The sequence below is a fragment of the Geotrypetes seraphini genome, chromosome 6 (genome assembly GCF_902459505.1).
Source record: "Geotrypetes seraphini chromosome 6, aGeoSer1.1, whole genome shotgun sequence".
Classification (NCBI taxonomy): Eukaryota; Metazoa; Chordata; class Amphibia; order Gymnophiona; family Dermophiidae; genus Geotrypetes; species Geotrypetes seraphini.
In genome coordinates this window covers 222,234,439-222,259,874 of record NC_047089.1, presented here as the reverse complement: position 1 = coordinate 222,259,874, position 25,436 = coordinate 222,234,439, and the positions used below count along the sequence as shown (strand labels likewise).

Here is a 25,436-nt window from a genome sequence, read left to right as displayed (position 1 = left end):
GGTTTGTTACCAAATGAGTATGATACCAATATTTTTTCAGGGGTCATTTTATAAAAAACTTAACAATATTCTTACAAAATTTGTTTGGTGTGGGAAAAGACCAAGAATCGCTTTAGTATCATTACAAAGACCAATTATGGAAGGGGGGGTAAATTTTCCAAATTTTTATAGGTATCATCAAGCCTATATTTTAAGACAGGGTATGTATTGGATCCTCCCAGATCTTTTAGAAAATGTACCAGATTGGCTATATTTAGAATGGCGGCTCCTGTTCCCTTTATATCCAGAACAGTTAATAACTATAACAATGCCTAAAAGATACAAAGACCACAGAATTTTATTTGATACTTGGAAAACATTGAGATATATCAGTAATCTGTCACCAGATCCTATTGCTAAATCTCTAAATCAATCAATATGGGTAAACTCCAGGATCAGAATTGGCGGATTTAAAATCGTCTGGAAACAATGGATAAATGCAGGAATACGAACATTGAATGATGTCATTTCAGAAGGTTCACTGCTTAGTTTTTCACAATTGCAAAATAAATTTGGATTAAATAAAACACAATATTTTAAATGGATGCAATTGAAGCAGGCCATTCAGGTAGGGTTCCCTGAATGGAAAAATCTTAATAATCAATATAGTCTACAGGTTCTATGTTTCCAGACGGATTTTTTGGGTCACCAAGCCGCAAAATGGTACAAATTGATATACGGATTTTTAAATAAAAAAAAGAAAACAGGTCTTAGGGATATTTGGAGTATTGAGATTGGTCAGACAATTTCTGAGTCTCAATGGCCACGATTTTGGTCCTGGAGATTAAGATCTACAAAGTCAGCATCTATGAATCAAACATGGTTGTTCTTATTACATAGAGTGTTTTGGACCCCAACGCGCCTGCAAAAGATAGATAGTACTAGATCTAATAGATGCTGGCATTGTAAATTGGAAATAGGGACGTTAGATCATTTAATTTTTTTCTGTCCCTGTGTAAACGCATTTTGGAATTCAATTTGGCCCCAAATTAATAAGTTACTAGAGAATTATGTAGGACTCTCATATGATACCATATTATTTGGCACTGCAATGAGAACTAAGAGTCCGATTTCAGCAAATAATAACAAGCTATTATTAATATTGACAGGAGTCACCATACAACAAATTACTCAAAATTGGAAAGATTATACCAAATTAAATTATACGTTCTGGTGGAATTCTGTCTGTCATATTTATAAAATGGAAAAAATAATAGCGTTACAACAAGGGAATCTTCTTAATTTCAAGAAAATTTGGCAACCATTGACTAATTATTCTAATGATTAGATTTCTTAGCACATTGAAAAAAAATTATATATGAATGGGGTGGGATTTGATTAATTATTGGAAACATGTTATATAAAAAGGGAGAGGGACTTATATTTCTATAATAATGTATAATCTTTATCATATTATATTTTAATAACAATGATATATTAATGATAGTATACTAGATATGTAATAATTAATTATATTTACTATGATTCAAATGTTGTAAGAATGGAAAATCTATAAATAAAAATTTAAAAAAAAAAGAATTTTCCATTCAGGGAACCCCTCCTGAATAGCCTGCTTCAGTTGCAACCATTTAAAGCTTTGTGATTTATTAAGACCAAATTTATTTTGCAACTGTGAAAAATCAAGCAGTTTACCATTTGAAATAACATCATCTAAAGTCCGTATACCTGCAATAATCCAATGCTTCCAAACGATTTTAAATCCGCCAATTTGAATCTTGGAGTTTACCCATAAAGATTGATTTGTAGATTTATGTAATGAATTAGGTGTTAAATTATTGACATAACACAATGTTTTCCATGTATCCATTAATATTCTGTTTTCTTTATATTTCCTAGGCATCTTGATACTGAGAACATGAGATAAATGTAAAGGAAACATGAGCCATTCCAAATACAACCAATCTGGGACATTTTCCATGAGCTCTGGGAGGACCCAATACATACCCTGGCGTAAAATATAGGCTTGATGATACCTATAGAAGTTTGGAAAATTTACCCCACCCTCCGCAATTGACTATTGTAAAGATACTAAAGCAATTCTAGGCATTTTACCCAGCCAAACAAATTTTATAAGAATACCATTTAGCTTTTTATAAAAGGACCCTTGAAAAAAACTGGTATCATACTCATTTGATAACAAACCACCGGCAATATCATCATTTTAATAGTTTGGACTCTCCCCCACCAAGAAAGATGTAACGGATTCCATTGCTCACACATTTCTGTTACTTTTTTTAACAAAAAAATTTTCAATCTCTTTCATTGTGTCTTCCAGAGCTATTTAAGGTTTAATCATTAGATAAAAATGTAATAGGAGGGGCGTGGCTTAACGCAAACACGAATGGACGTGTAATCGCGAAGCTCCTCTTCATCTAGGCAACGGAAGATAAAAAATATTATTCACTTCTTGAAGATTTCATCAAAAAATAATTATTACTGATGTTGATGTTACCCTCTTAAGCCTGAAGTTGAAGTCTGTGAGAATAACAGCTGAAAAGTCAGAGTGCCGACATCAAATCGCCGACATCAAAAAAAGCTGAGGGGAAGGTAATTGAATCTTTTACCAGCTTTTATCTGTGCTGAAACGGCGAGGCAGTGAGTGAAGGCTGATAAAAATTTGAATTGGCCAACGAAGGAAAAGTTTAAAAATTGGGCATTGAGAAAGAGAGACTGGCAGCGAGAGAAATTAAAGAGGGATAGAGCTGTGGCGGTTTGAAGCAGACCTCTCTTGCCCGCGCTGAACAGAGACCCTGAGGGCAAAGAATCGGCGAATTTTCTCTTTACTGAAACAGCAGGAGATTGAGGAGGAGGTTTGCTGGAGCGACGAGGAATATTTAAAAAAAACTTAGAGTGAATAACACCAGCCTAATATTATACCTGCCAAACCTAAGTAAGAGTTGTTATTCCTTCGTGCTGAAAATTGACTAACAGTTAAAAAAAAAACCGATCTTGTTGTGAGGCTGCTATCAGTTGATTTATGTGGCGGTTTGATTTCTCCTGCCGGCGCTGATTCGGAGCCCTAGGGGTGGAGAATGGAGGAGATCAGTTTTATCCTTTGCCGGTTTCTTTTTGTGAAGACAGACAATTGAATAGAGAAAGTTGAATCGGCACGGTATTGAGAAGGGCTGTTAAAAATTTAAACTGACTAAAAAAAAAAAAAAAAAAAAAAAAAGTAAAAGAAAGACCGATTCTAATGTGAAGCCTGTTGTCAGTTAAATTCCTGAGCTGTGGCGGTTTGAGGTAGCCCTTTACAGCCAGTCGGAGCCCTGGGAGATCAACTAATTGCCTGAAGCCAATTTTTTTATTTGAGATATGAAAACAAGACACTGAAAAGAATGAAGGCAGTTTATTGAAAAATACATAAGTCAACAAAAAGTTCTTACTGACTTTGATAAAGGATTGCTGCCTGTCAAAGAAAAAAGGAGAGGATAAAATCTCCTCAATTTAAAAACTGATTCTGGTGAGAAGAATAGTGCCTATCAATCTAAAATTAGGAAAGATTGAAAAAGCCCTCCTCTGCAGATTTTGATGAGAAATCCTGAGGGTAAGGAGCTGATTTCTCTTATTATATAGTGTGAAAAAATTGGTGAAAATAATACCAATTGAAACTACTCTCCAACAAAATTAGACTGGAAACCTGAAGGAAAGGATTCAAAAATTCCACAAAGCAAAGCATCGAAGGCAAACTAATATACACTGTTGTGGGAAAAAAAAATCTTATTGAATACTGGAAATTGTGATTGAAAAAAGAATTTTGTGTATGCTAACAACTGTAAAGAAATAAAACCTAAGAAAAAGGAAAATAACAACATGGCAAGCATCAGACAAAACAAAAATGAGGCTGGAATGTCAGCAAAAAGACAAAAACAGGATCAAATAACACCAAGCAAGATCCCACTTCCTGCTGAAGAACCTGACATATTGAGTAAAGCAGAAGTTATGGAAGAACTAAGACAAATTAAACAAATGCTTAAGGAAACTGTAACCAATATGTCTGAAATGAAGGAAGAAATATTAAACATTCACAGACAAATGGAAAGTAATAACAAAAGAACAACTGAATTGGAGTCTAGAATGGAGGTCATGGAAGGTGAAGCAAACAGATGCAAAAATGATAGTTTGGAATTGAATAAATTGAAAGATCAACTGGAAGACTATGAGAATCGAGGAAGAAGGAAAAACATTAAACTTTTTGGAATACAAGAAAATTTAGAAGGAAAAAATGCTATACTTTTTCTAGAAAACTTAATTCCAAAAATATTACAACTGGACTTGAAACAACCACTAGAAATAGAAAGGGTGCATAGGATCCCAGTCAAAAATGTAGAAAATAAAGGCAGGACAAGACCACTAATTTTCAAAATGCTTAGATACCAACAAGCATTAGAAATATTAAATGCAGCAAAGAAAGATAAAAATCTAAATTATAAATTATCCAGAATATGGTTTTTGCCGGACTTTGCTAAAAACACAGCAAATAAAAGAAAGAGACTATTAGACATGAGACCTCAACTAAAAGAAAAAGGTTTTAAATACGGTCTATATTATCCGGCAAAAATGAGAGTATCATCTGGAGATAAATCCTTGTATTTCGAGGATCCAGAAAAACTAAAAGCTTTTCTTTCTAAACCAGAACCTATGATATTTTAACATAAAACATTAAGATGGGTTTTGATGACTTTATGAAAAATTATAAAAGTATGAAATATTGAAATATCTGAAGAAAGAAAAATGATATAAAGAAAAGACAATAAAAATTTATAAGAAAGAAAGAGCAAGATATAGGAAAAACATTAATAACATACTAAAAACACTGCACAACAAAGTTTTTGCTTCCTGAACACTGCTGGGTGTTTCTTATAGAATTTTGGGTGCTGATCATGAATATTACATCAAAAATTACCCATCACGTACCATTTCAGAGAAATCTTCAATTTTGTCGTGATTTTTTCTTATATTTGGATGCAAACAATTTTTTCTCCCATAAGTGTCTTATCAACAACGGTTTGTGCCGCCTGGGTATGTCCATGCATAAAATCTAGCCAGGTTGGAAGCTGTTTTATGGAAGATGACATCCTGGGCATGTCTGGGCAGGTCTGAACGAGCTTGCGCTGTCTCACCATGCTATAATGGTGGCTTCCATACACCGATCCTGCTCATTTGGTTAATATAGATAGTCCGTGTGTGTATATAGTATCAGTATAGTAAAGTATAGTAGTATAGTAGCTGTAGCAATATAACAGTAAGTAAGCTTGATGCTATAGACGTTTTGGTGTCGGGCAATATGTCTCGTCGGTGTCGTAACAGCCGCGACACATTCTGCTATATCTGTGGGGAATATACACTTACGCCTCAGAGACGTTCGATGACTGCCCTTGTAAAGAAAGCCTATCATCTGTATTTTGGCTGCAAAATAGGTGATCAAGACAAGCAATGGGCGCCTCACATTTGCTGTGCGACATGTGCTGTTAGTCTGAGAGCCTGGCTCAGAGGTACTCGAAAGACGATGCCATTTGCTGTTCCGATGATATGGCGAGAACAGAAAGACCATGTGACGGACTGTTATTTCTGTTTGACTAATGTGTCTGGTTTCTCTGCCAAAAACAAGAAGTCAATTGAATATCCTAATCTGCCTTCAGCAATGAGACCCATGCCACATGATGACAGTCTTCCAGTTCCGAAACCACCAGAGGATTGGACCTTAGACGAACCAGATGAAGAAACTGCAGTGCAGGGTTCTAACAGTGACATTGACCCGGATTTTGAACCATCCTCATCAGGCGATCCACATCTGATAACACAGTCCGAATTGAACGATTTGGTCAGAGATTTGGGTCTGTCAAAAGCAAAAGCTGAGCTGCTAGGTTCGAGACTGCAGGAATGGTGTTTGCTATCACCAGGTACGAAAATTTCTGTGTTTCGAGACCGGCATCATGATATAACCAAATTTTTTGCACAAGTCGACAGTCTCTGTTTCTGTTGTGACATTGAAGGATTGTTCTCGGTCTTTGGTTGTGATCACAACCCGGAAGAGTGGCGTCTTTTCATTGATTCGTCAATGTTAAGCCTGAAAGCTGTTCTGTTGCACAATGGCAACGTTTATCCTTCAGTACCTGTTGGCTATGCAGCACATATGAAAGAAACATATGAGAATATGGAAATGTTACTAAAGTATGTCCAGTATACCAGGTATAACTGGAATATCTGTGGAGACCTCAAAGTCGTTGCTCTGTTACTAGGACTGCAGCTTGGCTATACAAAGTACTGCTGTTTCATCTGCGAATGGGACAGCCGAGACAGAGAGTCGCACTATTCTAGAAAGAACTGGCCACTCCGTAAAAAGTTAGTTCCAGGACAGAAAAATGTAGCACATGAATCGCTTGTTGACCCGACAAAGATATTTTTGCCTCCTCTTCACATTAAACTGGGACTCATGAAGAATTTTGTGAAAGCAATGAACAAGGAAGGGGAAGGTTTTCGTTATTTAAGACAGATGTTCCCAAGAATAACTGATGCCAAGATCAAAGAGGGTATTTTTGTTGGCCCCCAGATCAGACATGTTATGAGTGACAAGCGATTTGAAGATCTGTTAGTTGGGCCGGAAAAAATTGGCTGGAAAGCCTTGAAAGACGTTGTTGACAATTTTCTGGGCAATTACAGAGCCCCAAACTACATTCAGCTGGTAGACAAACTTCTCAAAGCATACAAGAGAATGAAGTGCAATATGTCACTCAAGATTCATTTCCTCCATTCACACTTGGACTTCTTCCCCGCAAATCTCGGTGCTGTGAGTGACGAGCACGGTGAAAGGTTTCATCAAGACATAGCTACGATGGAGAAACGATACCAGGGCAATTGGAATCCGTCAATGCTTGCCGACTATTGTTGGATGCTACAACGTGATGCACCAGACACTGAATATAAAAGAAACTCGGGAGCAAAACACTTTTAATTCTGTTTCATTTAGTCGCTTGTGCGAAACGTAAACTTGACTATATATTTTATTGTCAGTAAACATAAAAATGTCTATTTCTCATAGTTCTTACGTGATGCAGTAAAACCAAAACCATATTTGAGCATACCAAGTTGGTACCTGTCATAATCACCAAAAACTTTTCAGGAATCAAGACTTAACCAAAAAATTGTTGTGCAGTGATATATGTTTAAGATAAAATTTTATGATGTAAACAATAATACTAAGGAAATATAAATTAAAAACTGTTAAATGGATAAAGATACATTAATGAAATGTTATGAAAAAATGAATAAAGATATTAAAGGTTAATATAGATAGATAGAAGGGGAATTTGATTGAATATTGATTGCCTAGGGGAGAGAAGAATGTTCGGATTACAGTTCCAATGTGTATCCTTAAGCAGCCATTGTATTGGGTGGGAAAGGGAGGGAAAAGGAGAGTATTTACTAGAATGATTAAGGGAAAAATAAACAAGGGATTAGATACTTTAGGGGTAAATATGTGTGTCATGAAAAACATTTTTTGGATTCTAAATATGAAAGAAGAGGGGAAAAAGATTATAATGAAAAGTATTAAAATCTATAATGTCTTTTAAGATATATTCTATTAATGTCAATGGCCTGAATCACGTAATCAAAAGGAAAAAAGTATTAACATTTTTAAAAAAGCAAAATGCGGATATTTACTGTCTGCAGGAGACCCATCTTAGTATAAAGGAATCACAGAAACTATCGGGTGGGTGGGTAAAAGAATGTTTTTTTGCTCCAGCAGAGGGTAAAAAAGCAGGGGTAGCAATTCTTATAAATAAAAAATGTATGGCCAAGATTAAGGTAAAAAATTCAGATCCACATGGAAGATGGATACATATTGATATAGGTATGGGAAATGATGCCCTGACGTTGTTTAATATATATGCCCCTAATTCGAATCAATCAGAATTTTTTAAAAAGTTACAGAATATGTTATTACCACTGGCTGCTTCTAATTTAGTGGTGGCTGGAGATTTTAATGCTGTAATGGATCCATTATTGGATAAAAAACCAGGTAAAAGTATAAAATCTTTAGGTTTAGATAATTTAGTTCAATCATGTGATTTGAAAGATATATGGCGTATTCTTCATTTTGATGATCAGGAATTTTCATTCTGTTCACAGGTTCATAAATCATTTTCAAGAATAGATTATATTTTTGTTTCAACAAATAAAGTGCAACAGGTGATTAAAACTTCCATAGATCCTATTATTATTTCGGATCATGCGGGAGTATGGATAGAATTACAATTAGATCAATTAGAGAATGGTAGACCTCTTTGGAGATTTGATAATGCATTGCTTGTGGATGACAAATTTTTGGAAAATTTTAAAACACAAATTAACGATTTCTTTCAAATAAATTTAGTGGAGGATACATCTATAGAGAATATATGGGATGCATTTAAAGCAACTATGAGGGGTAATATTATATCATATTCAGCTTTTATAAGGAAACAGATTAAAATACAATATATAGAATTAGAAAAAGAAATAAAAATATTAGAAGCTAAATTGGTAAGTAAATGGGAATATGAAGTTTTGCAAGCTCTTTTGAAAGCAAAAGGTAAATATAATGAATTAACTTCAAAAATGATAAGAAGAGATTTGTTTTCCAAGCAAACAATGTATTATGGAAATTCTAATAAGGCGGGGAGATTATTGGCAAATTATCTTAAAGCAAAAAAAAGAAGAACTAATATTAATGGAATAAAAGATGATAATGGTATAATAACAAATCAAACAAATATAATATTAAAACAATTTTTAAAATTTTATAAGGACCTGTATTCTTCCGAGCCTTATTTGGAGAGACAAAAAGATGGAAAAAATGTTTTAGATTTAATTAATGGACCTAAGGTTCCTGATCATATAAAACGGAGTTTAGATGAACCTATATCATTAAAAGAATTAGAAACAGCATTGAGATCTCTTAGAGTTGGATCCGCTCCAGGTGGTGATGGTTATACAGTAGAATTTTATAAAACATTTCAAAATATCCTTTCCCCACATTTACTAAATTTATATCAGACACAACTTATAAAAGGTAATATTAAAGGTACTATGGCTGAATCAATAATAATTGTTTTGCCCAAGCCAAATAAAGATCCTACTTTGGTTTCAAACTACAGGCCTATATCTTTGATAAATGTTGATAATAAACTTTTGGCGAAAATTTTGGCTTTGAGATTAACCAAAGCTCTCCCACATATTATAGATATGCATCAAACGGGTTTCGTTGCTAAAAGACATTCCTCTAATAACTCTAGATTATTGTTTCACATGTTAAACTTATCAAAAAAAATGGATGAACCGGCTTTTACAGTTTCATTAGATGCTGAAAAAGCATTTGATAGGGTAGAATGGAATTTTATGTATCAGGCTTTAGAATGGTTTGGTATAGGTTCTGGATTTATACAAATGGTAAAAACATTGTATAGCTTCCCGATTGCAAGACTAAATATTAATAATAAGATATCTGATGGTTTTAAATTGCAGAGGGGAGTTAGACAAGGTTGTCCTTTATCTCCTTTGTTATTTGATATTGTATTAGAACCCTTATTGTTAGCAATACAGCAAACGAGGGAGATACAAGGTATTCCATATTCAGATATGGAATATAAAATTTCGGCTTATGCTGACGATATTTTACTTTATTTGAGAAATCCAGAGTCTACCTTATCTTCTTTATTGGAATTAATTGATAAGTTTGGCAAATTTTCAGGTTATAAAATTAATTGGAATAAATCTGAAATTATACCTTTAAATATTCATTGTGTAAAAGGATTATTTGACACTTTTCCATTTATAAGGAAAGAAGAAAGATTTAAATATCTTGGTATTCAAGTTAAAAATACAATTGAAGATACTGTAAAAGAGAATGAAAAATATGTATTAAAAAAAGTTATGGAGTTATGTGAGCAATGGAACCCATTACATATTTCTTGGTGGGGAAGAGTTCAAACTATTAAAATGATGATGTTACCTGTAGTTTGCTACCAAATGAGTATGATACCTATTTATTTTCAGGGGTCCTTTTATAAAAAGCTTAATAGCATTTTAACAAAATTTCTTTGGCTTGGTAAAACACCTAGAATAGCTTTAGTAACTTTGCAAAAATCAATTAAGGAGGGAGGGGTAAATTTTCCAAATTTCTATAGGTACCATCAAGCCTATATTCTACGTCAGGGTATGTATTGGATCCTCCCAGAACTTATGGATAATGCACCGGATTGGTTATATTTAGAATGGCGCCTTATGTTTCCCCTAAATTTAGTTCATTTGCCAAGTATTAACATACCTAGAAGATACAGAGAAAATAAAATATTAATGGATACTTGGAAAACGTTGAGGTTTACTGATAAATTAACACCTATCCCAATAAACAAATCAACTAATCAATCTATATGGATAAACTCCAAGATCAAAATTGGCGGAGCTCAAATCCTTTGGAAGAACTGGATTATTGCAGGCATTAGATCTCTAGACGATGTTATTTCAGAAGGTAAACTGCTGGATTTTTCACAATTGCAACATAGATTTGGTCTTAATAAAACACAAAGTTTTAAATGGTTGCAATTGAAGCAGGCCATTCAGGTTGGGTTCCCTGAATGGAAAACATTAAATAATCAATATAGTTTAAAGTTCTTATGTTTTCAAGCAGACTTCCTAGGACATCAAGCCGCATTGTGGTATAAATTAATATCTGGATATTTGAACAAAAAACCAAAAAATGGTCTAAGAGATATTTGGAGCATTGAGATTGCAAAGCAAAAAACCAAATCCAAGGAGCATTGAGATTGGACATCAGATTAATGCATCTCAATGGCCACTAATTTGGTCTTGGAGAATGGGATGTACAGTGTCAGCATCTATGAGACAAACTTGGTTCTTTTTATTACATAGAGCTTTTTGGACCCCTACACGTTTGCAAAAATTAGACAGTTCTAAGTCTAATAAATGCTGGCACTGTAATCTAGAACCAGGGACATTAGATCATTTATTGTATTATTGTCCCTATATTAAAACTTTTTGGAATTCAATTTGGCCACAAATTAATAAATTGATGGAAAATCATATTGCAATATCATATGATACAATATTATTTGGAATGATGATGAGAAAAAAAAGTCAAATTTCACCAGAAAATAACAAGCTTTTATTAATTATGACAGGGGTTGCCATTCAGCATATAACCAACAACTGGAAGAATTATAACAACCTAAATTATACATTTTGGTGGAATACAATATGTCATATATTTAAAATGGAAAGAACAATAGCAATACAAAGAGGGACATATACTAAATTTATAAAAATATGGGGGCCATTGACAAAATATTGCAATGAATAAATAGTAGGATTTTTCTTCTTCTTTTCTTCTTTTAAATATCTTTTTTATGACACACATAGAGGGGGGGTAATGAAAATAAATTCTACATAATATGTTATAATATTATATACAATATGCAATGTATGAATGAAAAGTAATAGAAGGATGGGGGGAGGGAGAGGGGATAAAAATATATTTAGAACATAATGTATTAGATATAAAAGTGTTATTGTATATTCATCAATTGTATTTTAACATGTTCTACACTTTCTGTAAAATTTGAAAATAAAAAATAATATATAATAGATAAAAATGTAATATTTATACGAAATTTATGTTTAAATATTTGTGGGAAGGGTGGGTGGGGAGGGAATAAATTACATGTATTTAAGATAATAACTGAAAGAAATTCAAGTGATGTGTATAAGTACAATCTAATATAATAAAGCCTTAAGCGCGCATGCGCACTCCCACCTGCGTGCTCCCGTTTTCCGTGCGCTGTAGGGCACCGCAGGTAGGAGTGCGCATGCGCGAGAATCCCCCGAGGCGAATGTCGGCCGCGGCGGCTGTCGGCGGCTGCAGGCCGCGGTGGAAGATGGCTGAAGCCTGGCTGGAGGAGGACGAGGACGAGCTGTGAGAGCTCCGCAGAGGTATGAGGTGAGGAGAGAGAGACAGAGACAGATGGATGAGAAGGACAGAGGGACTACTAGGGGGACCAGGAGAGATGTTAGGGGATAGGGAGAGATAGACTTCAGGGAGTGTGGAGGGGGCAGGAGAGAGAGATAGTCTTGGGGAAGGACAGAGGGGGACAGGAACGGGAAAGATGGCAAAAGAGGTGAAACATGGTCAGAGAGAGATGGTAGAGGGTGTGAAAGGGGGAAAGGGAGAGATGGAAATGGTATGACCACTGCTGCTTTGGGGCACTGAGGGAGGAAAGGTTGGTACATCATGACTGCTGCTGCCGCCTCGGGTAAGTAAAGACCCTGTCAGGAGGGCCAAAAGGGTACAAAGGAAATGGTGAAAGGTGAGGTGGTGGACTGGGATCAGTGGGAGGCAGGGTCCGGGCATGATAGAGGCGGGGCATGGGTGGGGTCAGAGTCAGGGTCAGGGTATAGGTGGGGCTATTCTAGCACCCGTTACTGTAACGAATGTAACAGGCTAAAACACTAGTTGATGTAATATTGTGTAAGATGAAAAATGAATAAAGACTTTGGAATAAAAATTTTTTTAAAAAAATCTTTATTCATTTTCAAACTTTCATCAAGTGTACAGGCATTAAATAAACAACATTAAAGTACAGCACTTGCAACTCTTATTACAGTATCTAATAATATGTATAATTATAATTAACCCTCATCCCACCCCCTACCCATTAATCTTTATTGGAATAAAAATTATTGTTTTTGGTGGTCTTTAGTTTGTCATGTGTGTAAAATGGAAAGAGCGTTGGCTGTTCAAAAAGGTTATTATAATAAATTTAAGGATGTGTGGGGACCATTATTAAATTATAGTAATGAATAAGTTACACTTTTCCCAATCTTAATAGACATGTGGATTTGGGGGGGGGATTTCTTGTTTTTCCATTAAGAATATACAGATGATTGTCGTAAGATATTATTTTCATGTGGTATATATTAGTTGTATATGAATTCGGGAGGGGGGTGGGGGTTAAATCTTCTTGGTGTATGATATTGAAAATTTTTCAAGTGATGTTGTATTATATTTATTTGATATTTACTGTACACTTGATGTAAGTTTAAAAATGAATAGGGGGCGTGGCTTGGACGCAAACTCTGATGGTTGGGTGAGGAGTTAGCTCCGTGCAGACAAGCTCTATTTATAGAAAATACTACATAATAATTAATCTTCTAAGTGGAAAAAATACCGAATTATAACAGAATATGGCTTCTAGTAAACAAAACAAAAGCGATTCGGGAGCTGGTGGATCTGGTACAGGAAGCAACAAAAGATCAAAACCGGAGCCGAATACGCCTTCTAAAGTGCCATTGCCATCAGAAGAAAGACCCGACGTTATGGAAGAATTGCGACAAATTAAAGAAATTGTTTTAGACAGTAATAAAAAATTACAAAAGGCAATTGAAGATGCCGCAATCCTCACTAAAAGAGTGGATATGACAGAAAATAGAATATCTATTTTAGAAGACAATTCAGAGCAACTAAATATGGATATGAGACACAGTAAAACAATATGGAAAGAGGTGGCAGAAATTAAAAGAGACCTTGAAGATAGCCGAAACCGTGAAAGAAGGAACAATTTAAGAATTATCGGAATACCGGAGGGGGTGGAAAAAAACGATCCTATAGCTTTTTTGGAACAATTTCTGCCTAAAGTGTGTTGCCATTAAAATTCAAGACTACATTAGAAATCGAAAGGGCACACAGGATACCATCTCAAAGGAAAAACTCTCAATCGGGTCCAAGGACTTTAATATTTAAACTCCTAAGACATCAACAAGCAATAGAAATCTGTCAACTAGCCTAAGAGAATAAAAACCTTAGATGTCAGGATGCAAAAATACACATTGTCCCTGATTTTGCGAAGGAAACGGCATCAAGAAGAAAACAATTCCTGGACTTGAGACCCCAATTAAGAGCCCTAGGGGCTAGGTTTGGGCTCCTTTACCCAGCGGTAATGAAAGTTACTATTGCTAATAAAACTCAAAATTTTTCGGACCCCAAAAAACTACAGGAATTTCTCGAACAATATGATCAGCCAATGACATCTTAAATATATTCGAAGAGTACTTTCAATTATTATAAACTTTATATAAATACTAATATAACTACTGACTTTTGACTATTGACTTTTGATATAGAATATATTGGAAAACCGGTTACAGATTCAAAACTTTTACTGCAACGGAAAAAAAAAAAAAAATTCGCACGATGATGGAACTAAAATTTGAACAGCTTGGAACATTCTTAATAAGAAACAAAAGAAAAAACATATCTCTTAAATGATCTTCATGACTCAATTCTGGAACTTTTAAGAATAATAAACTTACGTTTGGATTCATGGAATCGACAGAGATCCGAATGAGATGTTGACGAAGAATGATTTTTTACAAACCTGAGACTAAAGAGATTGTTGATTGGTTTAGAAATGTTGGAGGAGGAGTTTAGAAGGGAAGGGAGATGGTCCTTCAATCATGTTGAGAAACGTAAGGGTGTGTTTAAAAACAGAATACGATTGGTCAAATTGTATGATTTCCTATTAGGGGAGGTACTTCCAGTGAAGATTGCGTTCCAACTACGTTAGGAAAAAATATATGCAGGGCGATCTAATTCTAAACTACAGACTCTCCTGGCAAGATCCTTGTTTTTAATTTAGGGATTCTCTTATGCTTCATACCTATTTCTCATATAATTATTTACATTTGTTGGTCCAAGAGTACATTACTCTGATGCCTCAGAGCTGTAGTACTGTTATTTATTAGAATATTTCTTTTCTCCTGAAGTCACCTATTTAAATAGAAAAAAAACCAAAAAAAAAAAACCTAGCTCTATTATAGACAGGATCTTAAATTATATCACCGAATAGAGAGTTAAAGCGTATGAATCTAAATGGTGAGAAACATCTTTTCAACTATATATATTTCAATTATATATTATTTAATTTTCATATACTGTTTTAATATGTTTAAATACATTGTAATACATTGCTTTGTATTTTAATATATTTTTATATATAATTTTTATTATGGTTTGAATCATCCAAACTATATAAGATACTTTTATAATTTTAAGAGAGACCTTGAATGTATATAGATTCCTCCGATTCCGATTCCGGATAAAGAGACAGGAAGGTTTGATAATAAGGAAATTCTAGTAGTAATTTTAGTTAAATTTGATGACAGCTTGTGGGAGTTCTTTATACCTAACCTCAATCTGCGTATCCAAGTTTTCGTATTTAATTGGGGGTGGTTGGGAGGGAAAGGGAGGGAAATATATAATGTAGGGAGGGGAGAGGATGGGGGTGGGGACATTATAAAATATTTAGTATATTGGGAAAATTTATTTAAAAAAATCATTTACTATTTAATTTTGAGAAAATTGTACTTTAAAATTACAAATGAATCTTAAAATACTATCTTTAAATGTTAATGGTCTGAATCATATGATAAAAAGGAAAAAAGCATTATTATTTTTAAAGAGGCAAGATGCGGATATATACTTTATACAAGAGACCCACCTTTCAAATATTGAATCTAGTAAACTGGAAGGAGGTTGGGTCAAACATTGTTTTTTCTCACCAGCAATAGGGAAGAAAGCGGGTGTTGCTATTCTAGTGAATAAAAAATGCTCAGCTTCATTTAAATTAAAGGCAACAGATATTCATGGAAGATGGATTAATGTAGAAATGAGCATGGGAAATACTACCATGACGTTGTTTAATATATACGCCCCTAATTCGAATCAAAATGAATTTTTTAAGACTCTTCAACAACTGATTTTACCACTGGCTACTTCGAATCTAATAGTGGCTGGGGATTTCAATGCTGTTATGGATCCTTTATTGGATAAAAACCCAAGTAGATTTATGAAATCTATGGGATTAGATAATTTAGTACAATCTTGTGATTTGACAGATATTTGGCGAATACTTCATTTTGATGGACGGGAATTTTCTTTTTGTTCTCATGTTCATAATTCTTTTTCAAGAATAGATTATATTTTTACCTCAAAACATCTGGCCCATCAGGTGACACAGGCTGCCATTGATCCAATCATTTTATCAGATCATGGTGGAGTATGGATTGAAATTAAGATCGTAGACCAAAATACTAATAGACCTATCTGGAAGTTTGATAATACATTGCTTGCTGATCCAATATTTTGTGAAAATCTTCAAACAAAAATGAAAGATTATTTTCAAATAAATGATAAAGATGAGATCTCTAGAGAAATATTATGGGATGCTTTTAAAGCATCAATAAGAGGACAAGTAATTTCTTATTCGACTTATCTTAAAAAACAGACTAAAATACAATTTTTAAATTTAGAAAAAGAGATAAAAATTTTAGGATTAAAACTTATAGAAAAATGGGAATATTCTATTCAACAAGAATTGTTAAAACTCAAAGGCAAATATAATGAGATTTCATCAAAATTGATAAGGAAAGATTTATTTTCCCAACAAGCATTGTATTATGGTAACTCAAATAAGGCGGGAAGAATATTGGCAAATTATCTTAAAGCGAAAAAAAGGAAATCAAAAATAATTGCCATTAAAGATGAAAATGGTGCCACATTTACACAAATTGAACCTATTTTAAAACAATTCCTAAAATTTTATAAATCTCTTTATTCTTCCGAAACTTATTTAGATAAAGAAAAAGATAGTTTAGAATTTTTGAAAATGTTAGTGGGTCCAAAAGTTCCTGAACATGTAAAACGAAGTTTGGAAGAGCCAATATCACTAAAAGAATTAGGAACAGCTTTGAAATCCCTTAGAGTTGGATCCGCTCCAGGTGGTGATGGATATACGGTGGAGTTCTATAAAACATTTCAAAATTTTCTATTACCCTATTTATTAAATCTTTATCAATACCAACTTAATAAAGGTTATATTAATGGCACTATAGCAGAATCTTTAACTATTGTTTTGCCAAAGCCAAATAAAGATCCCACTTTGTTTTCAAATTACAGACCAATATCTTTAATAAATGTAGATGGAAAATTATTAGCAAAAATACTAGCGTTAAGATTGGCTAATGCTCTCCCCCATATTATAGGTATGCATCAAACAGGATTCGTTGCTCAAAGACATTCATCTCATAATACCAGATTAGCATTCCATATGTTATATTTAACAAAGAAGATGAATGAGCCTACTTTTGCTATTTCTTTGGATGTAGAAAAGACTTTTGATAGAGTAGAATGGACCATTATGTATCAGGCAATGGAATGGTATAGGTCCTGGATTCATACAAATGATACAAACTAGAGAATGACACGGTGACGGTTTACCCGCGGCCACCGCATTTAAGCCGCGGGTCATCGCCGAAAACGGGGAAGAAAACTAGCAGTCGCTGCGGTGACGGGGACAAGGCCATTTACCGACCGCGGAAACGGTGAACAGGTTTGTCCCCGCGGGCCAATGTACCCCCTTCTAGGAACCGCTATTTACCGCCCGACGCCCGATTCACCCCCCCAGCAGGACCGCTCGCACCCCCACCCCGAACGACCGCTCGCACGCGCTCCCACCCGCACCCGCGATCGGAGCAAGAGGGAGCCCAAGCCCTCTTGCCCGGCCGACTCCCCGACGTCCGATACATCCCCCCCGGCAGGACCACTCGCACCCCCACCCCGAAGGACCGCCGACTTCCCGACAATATCGGGCCAGAAGGGAGCCCAAACCCTCCTGGCCACGGCGACCCCCTAACCCCACCCCGCACTACATTACGGGCAGGAGGGATCCCAGGCCCTCCTGCCCTCGACGCAAACCCCCCTCCCCCCCAACGACCGCCCCCCCCAAGAACCTCCGACCGCCCCCCCAGCCGACCCGCGATCCCCCTGGCGACCCCCACGACCCCCCCACCCCCCTTCCCCGTACCTTTGGTAGTTGGCCGGACAGACGGGAGCCAAACCCGCCTGTCCGGCAGGCAGCCAACGAAGGAATGAGGCCGGATTGGCCCATCCATCCTAAAGCTCCGCCTACTGGTGGGGCCTAAGGCGCGTGGGCCAATCAGAATAGGCCCTGGAGCCTTAGGTCCCACCTGGGGGCGCGGCCTGAGGCACATGGGCCCAACCCGACCATGTGCCTCAGGCCGCGCCCCCAGGTGGGACCTAAGGCTCCAGGGCCTATTCTGATTGGCCCACGCGCCTTAGGCCCCACCAGTAGGCGGAGCTTTAGGATGGATGGGCCAATCCGGCCTCATTCCTTCGTTGGCTGCCTGCCGGACAGGCGGTTTTGGCTCCCGTCTGTCCGGCCAACTACCAAAGGTACGGGGAAGGGGGGTGGGGGGGTCGTGGGGGTCGCCAGGGGGGGTCGCGGGTCGGCTGGGGGGGGCGGTTGTTGGGGGGAGGGGGGTTTGCGTCGAGGGCAGGAGGGCCTGGGATCCCTCCTGCCCGTAATGTAGTGCGGGGTGGGGTTAGGGGGTCACCGTGGCCAGGAGGATTTGGGCTCCCTCCTGGCCCGATATTGTTGGGGAGTCGGCGGTCCTTCGGGGGGAGGGATGTATCGGACGTCGGGGGGGGGGGGCATCAGGCTTTCAGGATGGGGACAGACCTTCAAGGGGGGACAGTGCAGGGAAGTCAGGGAATTTATATTAATTAATTTTTTCTCTGCGTGTTTTGTTTTTGTATAGTTATTAACTAATATTTAACTAAGTTTTAAAGTTTTAAAGAATGTTTCCTTTATACGTAAATAAAGAAAAGTGAATGGGATTGCAGTGGCGGTGACAGGGCGGTGAATGGGGTGGCAGTGGCGGTGACGGGGCGGTGAAGAGGATGGTGAGACGGGGACGGGGCGGTGACGGGGATGGTGAGACGGGGACGGGGCGGTGACGGGGATGGTGAGACGGGGACGGGGCGGTGACGGGGACCAATTTTTTCACCGTGTCATTCTCTAATACAAACATTGTATAGCTCCCCTTCTGCTAGATTATATATTAATAATACGTTTTCAGAAAAATTTAATCTAAAGAGAGGAGTTATACAAGGTTGTCCCTTGTCTCCTTTACTGTTTGATATTGTTTTAGAACCCTTAACATTAGCTATCCAACAAGTAAAGGAAATACAAGGTATACCTCACTCAGATAGAGAATATAAGGTATCTGCTTATGCAGATGATTTACTATTGTATTTGAGGAATCCAGAATCTACCATTCCATATTTACTTGAGCTGATTGAGGAATTTGGAAAGTTTTCAGGATATAAGATAAATTGGAATAAATCAGAAGTTCTTCCATTAAATGTACATTGTACAAAAGGTTTATTTGATGCATTCTCTTTTGTTTGGAAAGAGGAGGCTATTAAATATCTTGGAATTTGGATTACAAAAACAATGGATGAAACAATAAAAATTAATGAAAAATATTTATTACAAAAAGTGACAGAGATGTGTGAGCAATGGAATCCTTTGCATTTATCTTGGTGGGGAAGAATACAAACTGTTAAAATGATGATCTTACCAGTAGTTTGTTACCAAATGGGGATGATACCAGTTTTCTTTCAAGAATCTTTTTATACAAAATTAAATAGGGTATTGACAAAATTTATTTGGCTTGGTAAAAATCCCAGAATTGCTTTAGTGTCGTTGCAAAGGCCAATTGTGGAGGGTGGGGTAAATTTTCCCAATTTTTATAGGTACCATCAAGCCTATATTTTACGTCAAGGTATGTATTGGATCCTCCCAGAGCCCACTGATAATATTCCAGACTGGTTCTGGTTAGAATGGAGACTTATGTTTCCCTTGCGTCTTAGTCATGTAATTAGTATCAAAATGCCAAGGGTATATAAAGAACATAGAATATTTATGGATACCTGGAAAACTTTAAGATATATAAGTAATCTAACTCCTATTCCAATAAGTAAATCAACAACTCAAACGATTTGGTTAAACCCCAAGATCAAAGTTGGCGGTTTTAAAATCATCTGGAAACATTGGATGATAGCAGGTATTCGTATTTTGGATGATGTAATAAAAAATGGTAAGTTGATGGAGTTTTCACAATTGCAACATAAATTCGATCTTAATAAGTCACAATATTTTAGATGGTTGCAATTGAAGCAATCCATTCAGGTAGGGTTCCCTGAATGGAAAAATCTTACTAATTATCATAGTTTGGAATTCTTGTGTTTCCAGATGGATTCAATAGGTCATGAAGCCGCACAGTGGTATAAATTAATATCTGGATTAGTAAATAAAAAACCAAAAAATGGTCTTAGAGACATTTGGAGCATTGAGATAAAGCATCAAATTAATGCATCTCAATGGCCACGACTTTGGTCTTGGAGGTTAAAATGTACGGTGTCAGCATCTATGAGACAAACTTGGTTTTTTCTTCTGCATAGAGCTTTTTGGACCCCTGTTCGTTTACAAAAGATAGATAGCTCTAAGTCTAATAGATGCTGGCACTGTCATGTTGAAGTCGGGACATTAGACCATCTTTTATTCTTTTGTCCATTTATTTTATCATTCTGGAAATCAATTTGGCCTCAAATTAATAGGATGTTAGAAAATCCGGTAGCCTTGTCATATGATACTATATTATTTGGAACAACTATGAGAGCAAGAAGCCAAATTTCGTCAAGTAATAACAAACTTCTTTTTATTTTAACTGGAATAGCAATACAACAAATAACATACAACTGGAAAAAACATGACAGGTTAAATTACAATTTCTGGTGGAATTCTGTATGTCATATATACAAAATGGAACTTGCTATTGCAACACAAAAAGGATATGTGAGTAAATTTCATAAAATCTGGGGACCATTAACAGATTTTTGTAAAGAATGATTAATTTTCCCATGATTAGATTTTTGATTAGAGGGGATTAGGGTAGGAACACATTTCTGATTATTACATAATATATCAATACTTGAATGAATATATCAACATTAGAAGAAATTTGCAATAAAACTGAATTTATGTATTATTGAATGGAGGGAAGGGGATGGGGGTAGGGGATTACTATATTAAATAAGAATTATATAAATTTAGATTTCTGACATAATAATATAACTTTATATTAATTTTTCTAAAGAAATGCTAACTGTGATAATAATATATGAGTTTATCAAGTGTGTATATTCAAGTTTTTATTGAGTTTATGTAAAACACTTGTTGTAACATAAGAAAATGAATAAAGATTTATAAAACAAAAGTTTAAAAATGAATAAAGAAATAAAAAAATAATTAAAAAAAAAATTAAAGGTCTAATATAATTTTTAATTTAGGTAGGGTAAAATAAAAAGAGGGTAAACCTAAAACTATGACGAATTAGGACTGATTAGAAATGAGAGGTTTTGGGGGATAGGGAAGTTTTAATTACAATGATAAATAAAAATAAAAGAAAGGGTAGGGGGATGGGAAGTAATGAGAGGGAAACAGAAGGTGGAAAGATATTTCCTTGATTGAAATAACAGAGGGAAAATTGCTATTCTTTTTAGAGAGCTGCATGAGAATTTCCCATGGAAACCATGGGAATCCCATGTGTCTGACTTTCAGGTTTGTGGGATTCCCTTGAGGTTAGAAGAAATTGCTGTGGGTTTCCTGTGGGAACATAGTCAAAATCTCGCCAGATGAATGCTTGGCAACACCAGAGTAATGCTTGGAATGCACAGAAACTACTGGAATACCAAAATAAGGCTTGGAATGTCCAGAGAGGCAGCTAGTTCATTGGTTGAAAAGTGACTACTGCCCAAAAAATGCAGAAGTAATTTCCAGGGAGGAGGTGGGAAGTTGATGGGGTTGGAAGGAAATAGGGTAGAGGAAAGTTTGGGTGGGGTACTGAAGAAAGTACCTGTGGATATGGTTGGAGATGGAAGAGATTATTTCAGGAATGGGTGACGACAAAATTGATTTTAGCAGGTATGGATGGGTATGGGTTAGATTCCAGTGGGAATGGGCAGGGATGGGTGACATTTTTGTCCTTGTACAACTCTCTAATTTTTTCTCTGCCTGATCTGTGCTCCAGTACAATGCAAAAGTTGGCTACTTATATTAGGGCGCATTAAACATAGTTCCTTCCAAGAGCAGCTGCTCTTGAGACCAGTCTCTTTACCATGGTGCCATTCTCAAGCCCCAGCCAGTGGAAAAAGTGTCTAGGTTGGTCTGTGCGGGACACTGGAAGAACATCAGGAATACAATAGGATGAAAACATTAGGGATATAAATAGACAAAGCCCAGAAGCCCAGAAAACTAGACTCTAGAGCAGTGTCTCTCAAACTTTCTTGAGCTGGGGCACACTAAAAGGTAGTGGCCATGGCTCGAGGCACACTGAAGTGCACAGATGTCACCGTGATGACATAACACACATGCATGATATCATCACGTTGACATTCACGCATGCACAGAGGCCCTCCAGACAGGCCCTGAAATGCCAGCAGGGAAATCTAACAAATATCAATTGAGTACCCCCAACCACAGACCTTCCAAGCTCCACCTTAGACGCACCCAAGCTCTTCCCCAGATCTCACCCCCTTTACTAACTCTAATACAATTTTTTCCATTCATTTTTCATATACACATAATATACACAGCAGATATATATTCTCAAAACTGACATATTGCAATCACTATATTGAAAATAAAATCATTTTCCCTACCTTTCTTGTCTGGTGAGTTTATTTTTTTGTGCTTTTAACAATGTTTCCAGGCCTTCTTGTCCATTAACTGTTTTTCTCTCCGTCTTCATTTTCTACATTGCATCCATCTTTGGATTTAACTTAACGTTCAATTTTTCCATTTTTCTGCTTTCTTCTCAAAATCTACTTTTCCATGTCTTCCCTTCCCTTCCTATCTTTCTCTCCTTCCCTCCCTATTTCAAGTTTATTAGGTGTTTTATATATTGCCGATCAAGGTTATCTAAGAGGTTTTACAATCAAATACTCAAGCATGGTCTGACATCTCTCCTTCCTTCCCCCCAGTGTAACATTTCTCTTTCCTTTCCTCCTTTCTGCCCCCTGCAATCCATCTTCCTTCCCTTCCTCCGAGTCCAACATTTCTCCCTCCTTTCCACCAGTCCAACATTTTTTTCTCTCTTCCTCCTGCATGCTTCTCCTCTGATCCTCCTTCCCTCCCCCTACCAACATCTCTCTCTCTCCCTTCATGAGTCCAACTTTTCATTCTCTGCTCTCTCCCCCTTCCCCAGTGTAACATTTCTCCTTCCCTTTCTGTCCTCCCCATCCATCTCGCCCTCTCCATGAGTCCAACACGCTTCCCTCAAGTGGCATCCCTCCTTCCCACCCCCCAACCCAACATGCTCTCCCCCATGCACCATCTCACCCTCCCCTCCAGTGTGTAGCACCTTTCCTTTCCCTCCCTTTCTGTCAGGTCCAGCAGCACCTCTTATTCCTTCCTTTTACCTTCCTTCTGTCCAACAGCACCTCTCCCTCTCCCCATGTCCAGCAGTACCCCTTCTCCCTTCCCTCTCCAGCAATACCCCTCCTGATCCAACTACGCTTGCTTTACATATCAGCATCTGGCAAGAGACGTGCAAAACACTGGCATTCAGGGTATGCTCTGGCTGGAAACAGTATTTCAAGCTCCCCCCAGATGCAAGGAAGGAGCCCTCACCTCCCACATGCCCTCTAGCAGCATGTCTTTGCTAAAGTTAGAGATCTGTCCGGTCAGGGAGGACAGGTTGCCCCCCACCTGCCCGAGGGACTGGCCAAGGCTGGAGCTGATCCCCCTGAACCACAAAGTCATTCCGAGGGAGGCCAACGAGGCGACGACGCAGAAGCAGCGGGCAGGCCCCAACACCCAGAGGTCAGACTGCCCCCAGCCCATTGCTTTCCTCCGGATGGTGCCACAGGTGGCTGGGGCTCCTCAGTGCCCTCATAGTCCATCTTTTGCCCCCGCCGGCCTCTGGCACCTTCTCCTTTCTACGGAACGTGCTGCTCACGTCAATCCTGCCCTCAGCCCATTCGACGGCTGCCATGACAGTGTCAGTAGCTCGGGTGTTGCGTGTAAACTACTGCTAGCGGCTGCTGTGTGGCTAAGTGAAAACACTGAGCTGCCGCTATTGGTCTGAGGGTGGGGAGAGAAGAAGAGGAAAGCAGGAGTCCCAGCAGCAAGTTGAAGTTAGCTGGCGCCGGCACCTCTCTTCCTGCCCTATATGCCGTGGCACACTTAAAATCTAAGGAGGCACACTAGTGTGTCGCGGTACACAGTTTGTGATACTCTGCTCTAGAGGAAGATAATATTTCAAAGATAAACATAAAACACGATACAGATACGTGTATATAGATTACATTTAGTTGAATTGGCCAACCTCCTTAGGAGGTGTATAAATATTGTGTACTTAGCTGCAATACTAAACTTAGTATTATAAGTGAATATATGTAGGATGATTGATTTGGTATAAAGATATGCATATAATAGGATGATCGATATGCCAGTAACATAAGTAGGATGATTGATTATGGCATAATGATGCCGTTATTTATAACTCTGTATTGCAACACTGCTACAGAAGCCCCTGCAACTCTGTATAGAGCCCATGTATTGTAACATCTTTACAGAGGTTCATGCAAACCGCCCTGAATTGACTCCCCAGTCATTAGTAGTGGTATAGAAGCTCACAATAAATATAGGGAACACATGTTCAAAAACAACTGCTGAAAGGCATCTTTGCTGGGTATGTTTTAGGTGCTATCAGTTAGGTTTACAAGCAACCCAACTATGACTCCTAGAATGCTTCTTTTTCCAGTTTATGCATAGCAAATAATAATAACAACAATAACGGTTTACATACCACAAGACCGTGAAGTTCTATGCGGTTTACAATGATTATAAAAAATGTTACAAATTGAGTAGAATTGACATAGTTAATATCTATTGTTTAGCAGTTCTAGAGATCTGGTATTGAGAGAGAGATTGTGTGAATCAGTTTCCTATGTACTTTAGGAACAGATAGTTATATTTAGCTAATAAACAATTGAACACTTTCAAAACTTTTAAACCTCGGTGGTTAGGTGGCTAAATCATAGCCTTTATCCATCTTGGGAGATTCCGAGCCAGAATGTCACTGAGTTTTTTGGGAGGTTACATTACCTGGCTAGGGGACGCCGTGCTCGGTTCACTGCTTCCAGATCTGCATAGCGAAGGTCGAGCTGGCAGCCTACGAGAATGACTGGTGCTCGTGGGCAGAAGTGTTTGATCTCAGGGTACCACATGGTCTTCACATGATAGAGGGAATTTGGGTTAGCAATAGAAAAACAGAGAACCACCACATCAGACCTAGGAGAGAGAAAAGCAGGAAAAAATGACCACATGCACATCTTGAATGCTATTCTGAATGTGCAATTATTACCCTATGTTTCTGTCCAAGATAGATCCAGTGAT

At 37.3% G+C, this 25,436-nt stretch overlaps 1 protein-coding gene across 4 annotated transcripts in view; it reads right to left on the bottom strand.

Moving 5' to 3' along the window:
- RHOBTB2 (Rho related BTB domain containing 2) overlaps positions 1-25,436 on the bottom strand; it is a 109,945-nt gene that overhangs the window by 19,648 nt on the left and 64,861 nt on the right. For all 4 annotated transcript variants that reach the window (XM_033950068.1, XM_033950071.1, XM_033950069.1 and 1 more), the window contains one exon: positions 25,146-25,331. In XM_033950068.1, coding sequence (XP_033805959.1) covers positions 25,146-25,331 — 186 coding nt within the window. The remainder of the gene's footprint in view (positions 1-25,145; positions 25,332-25,436) is intronic.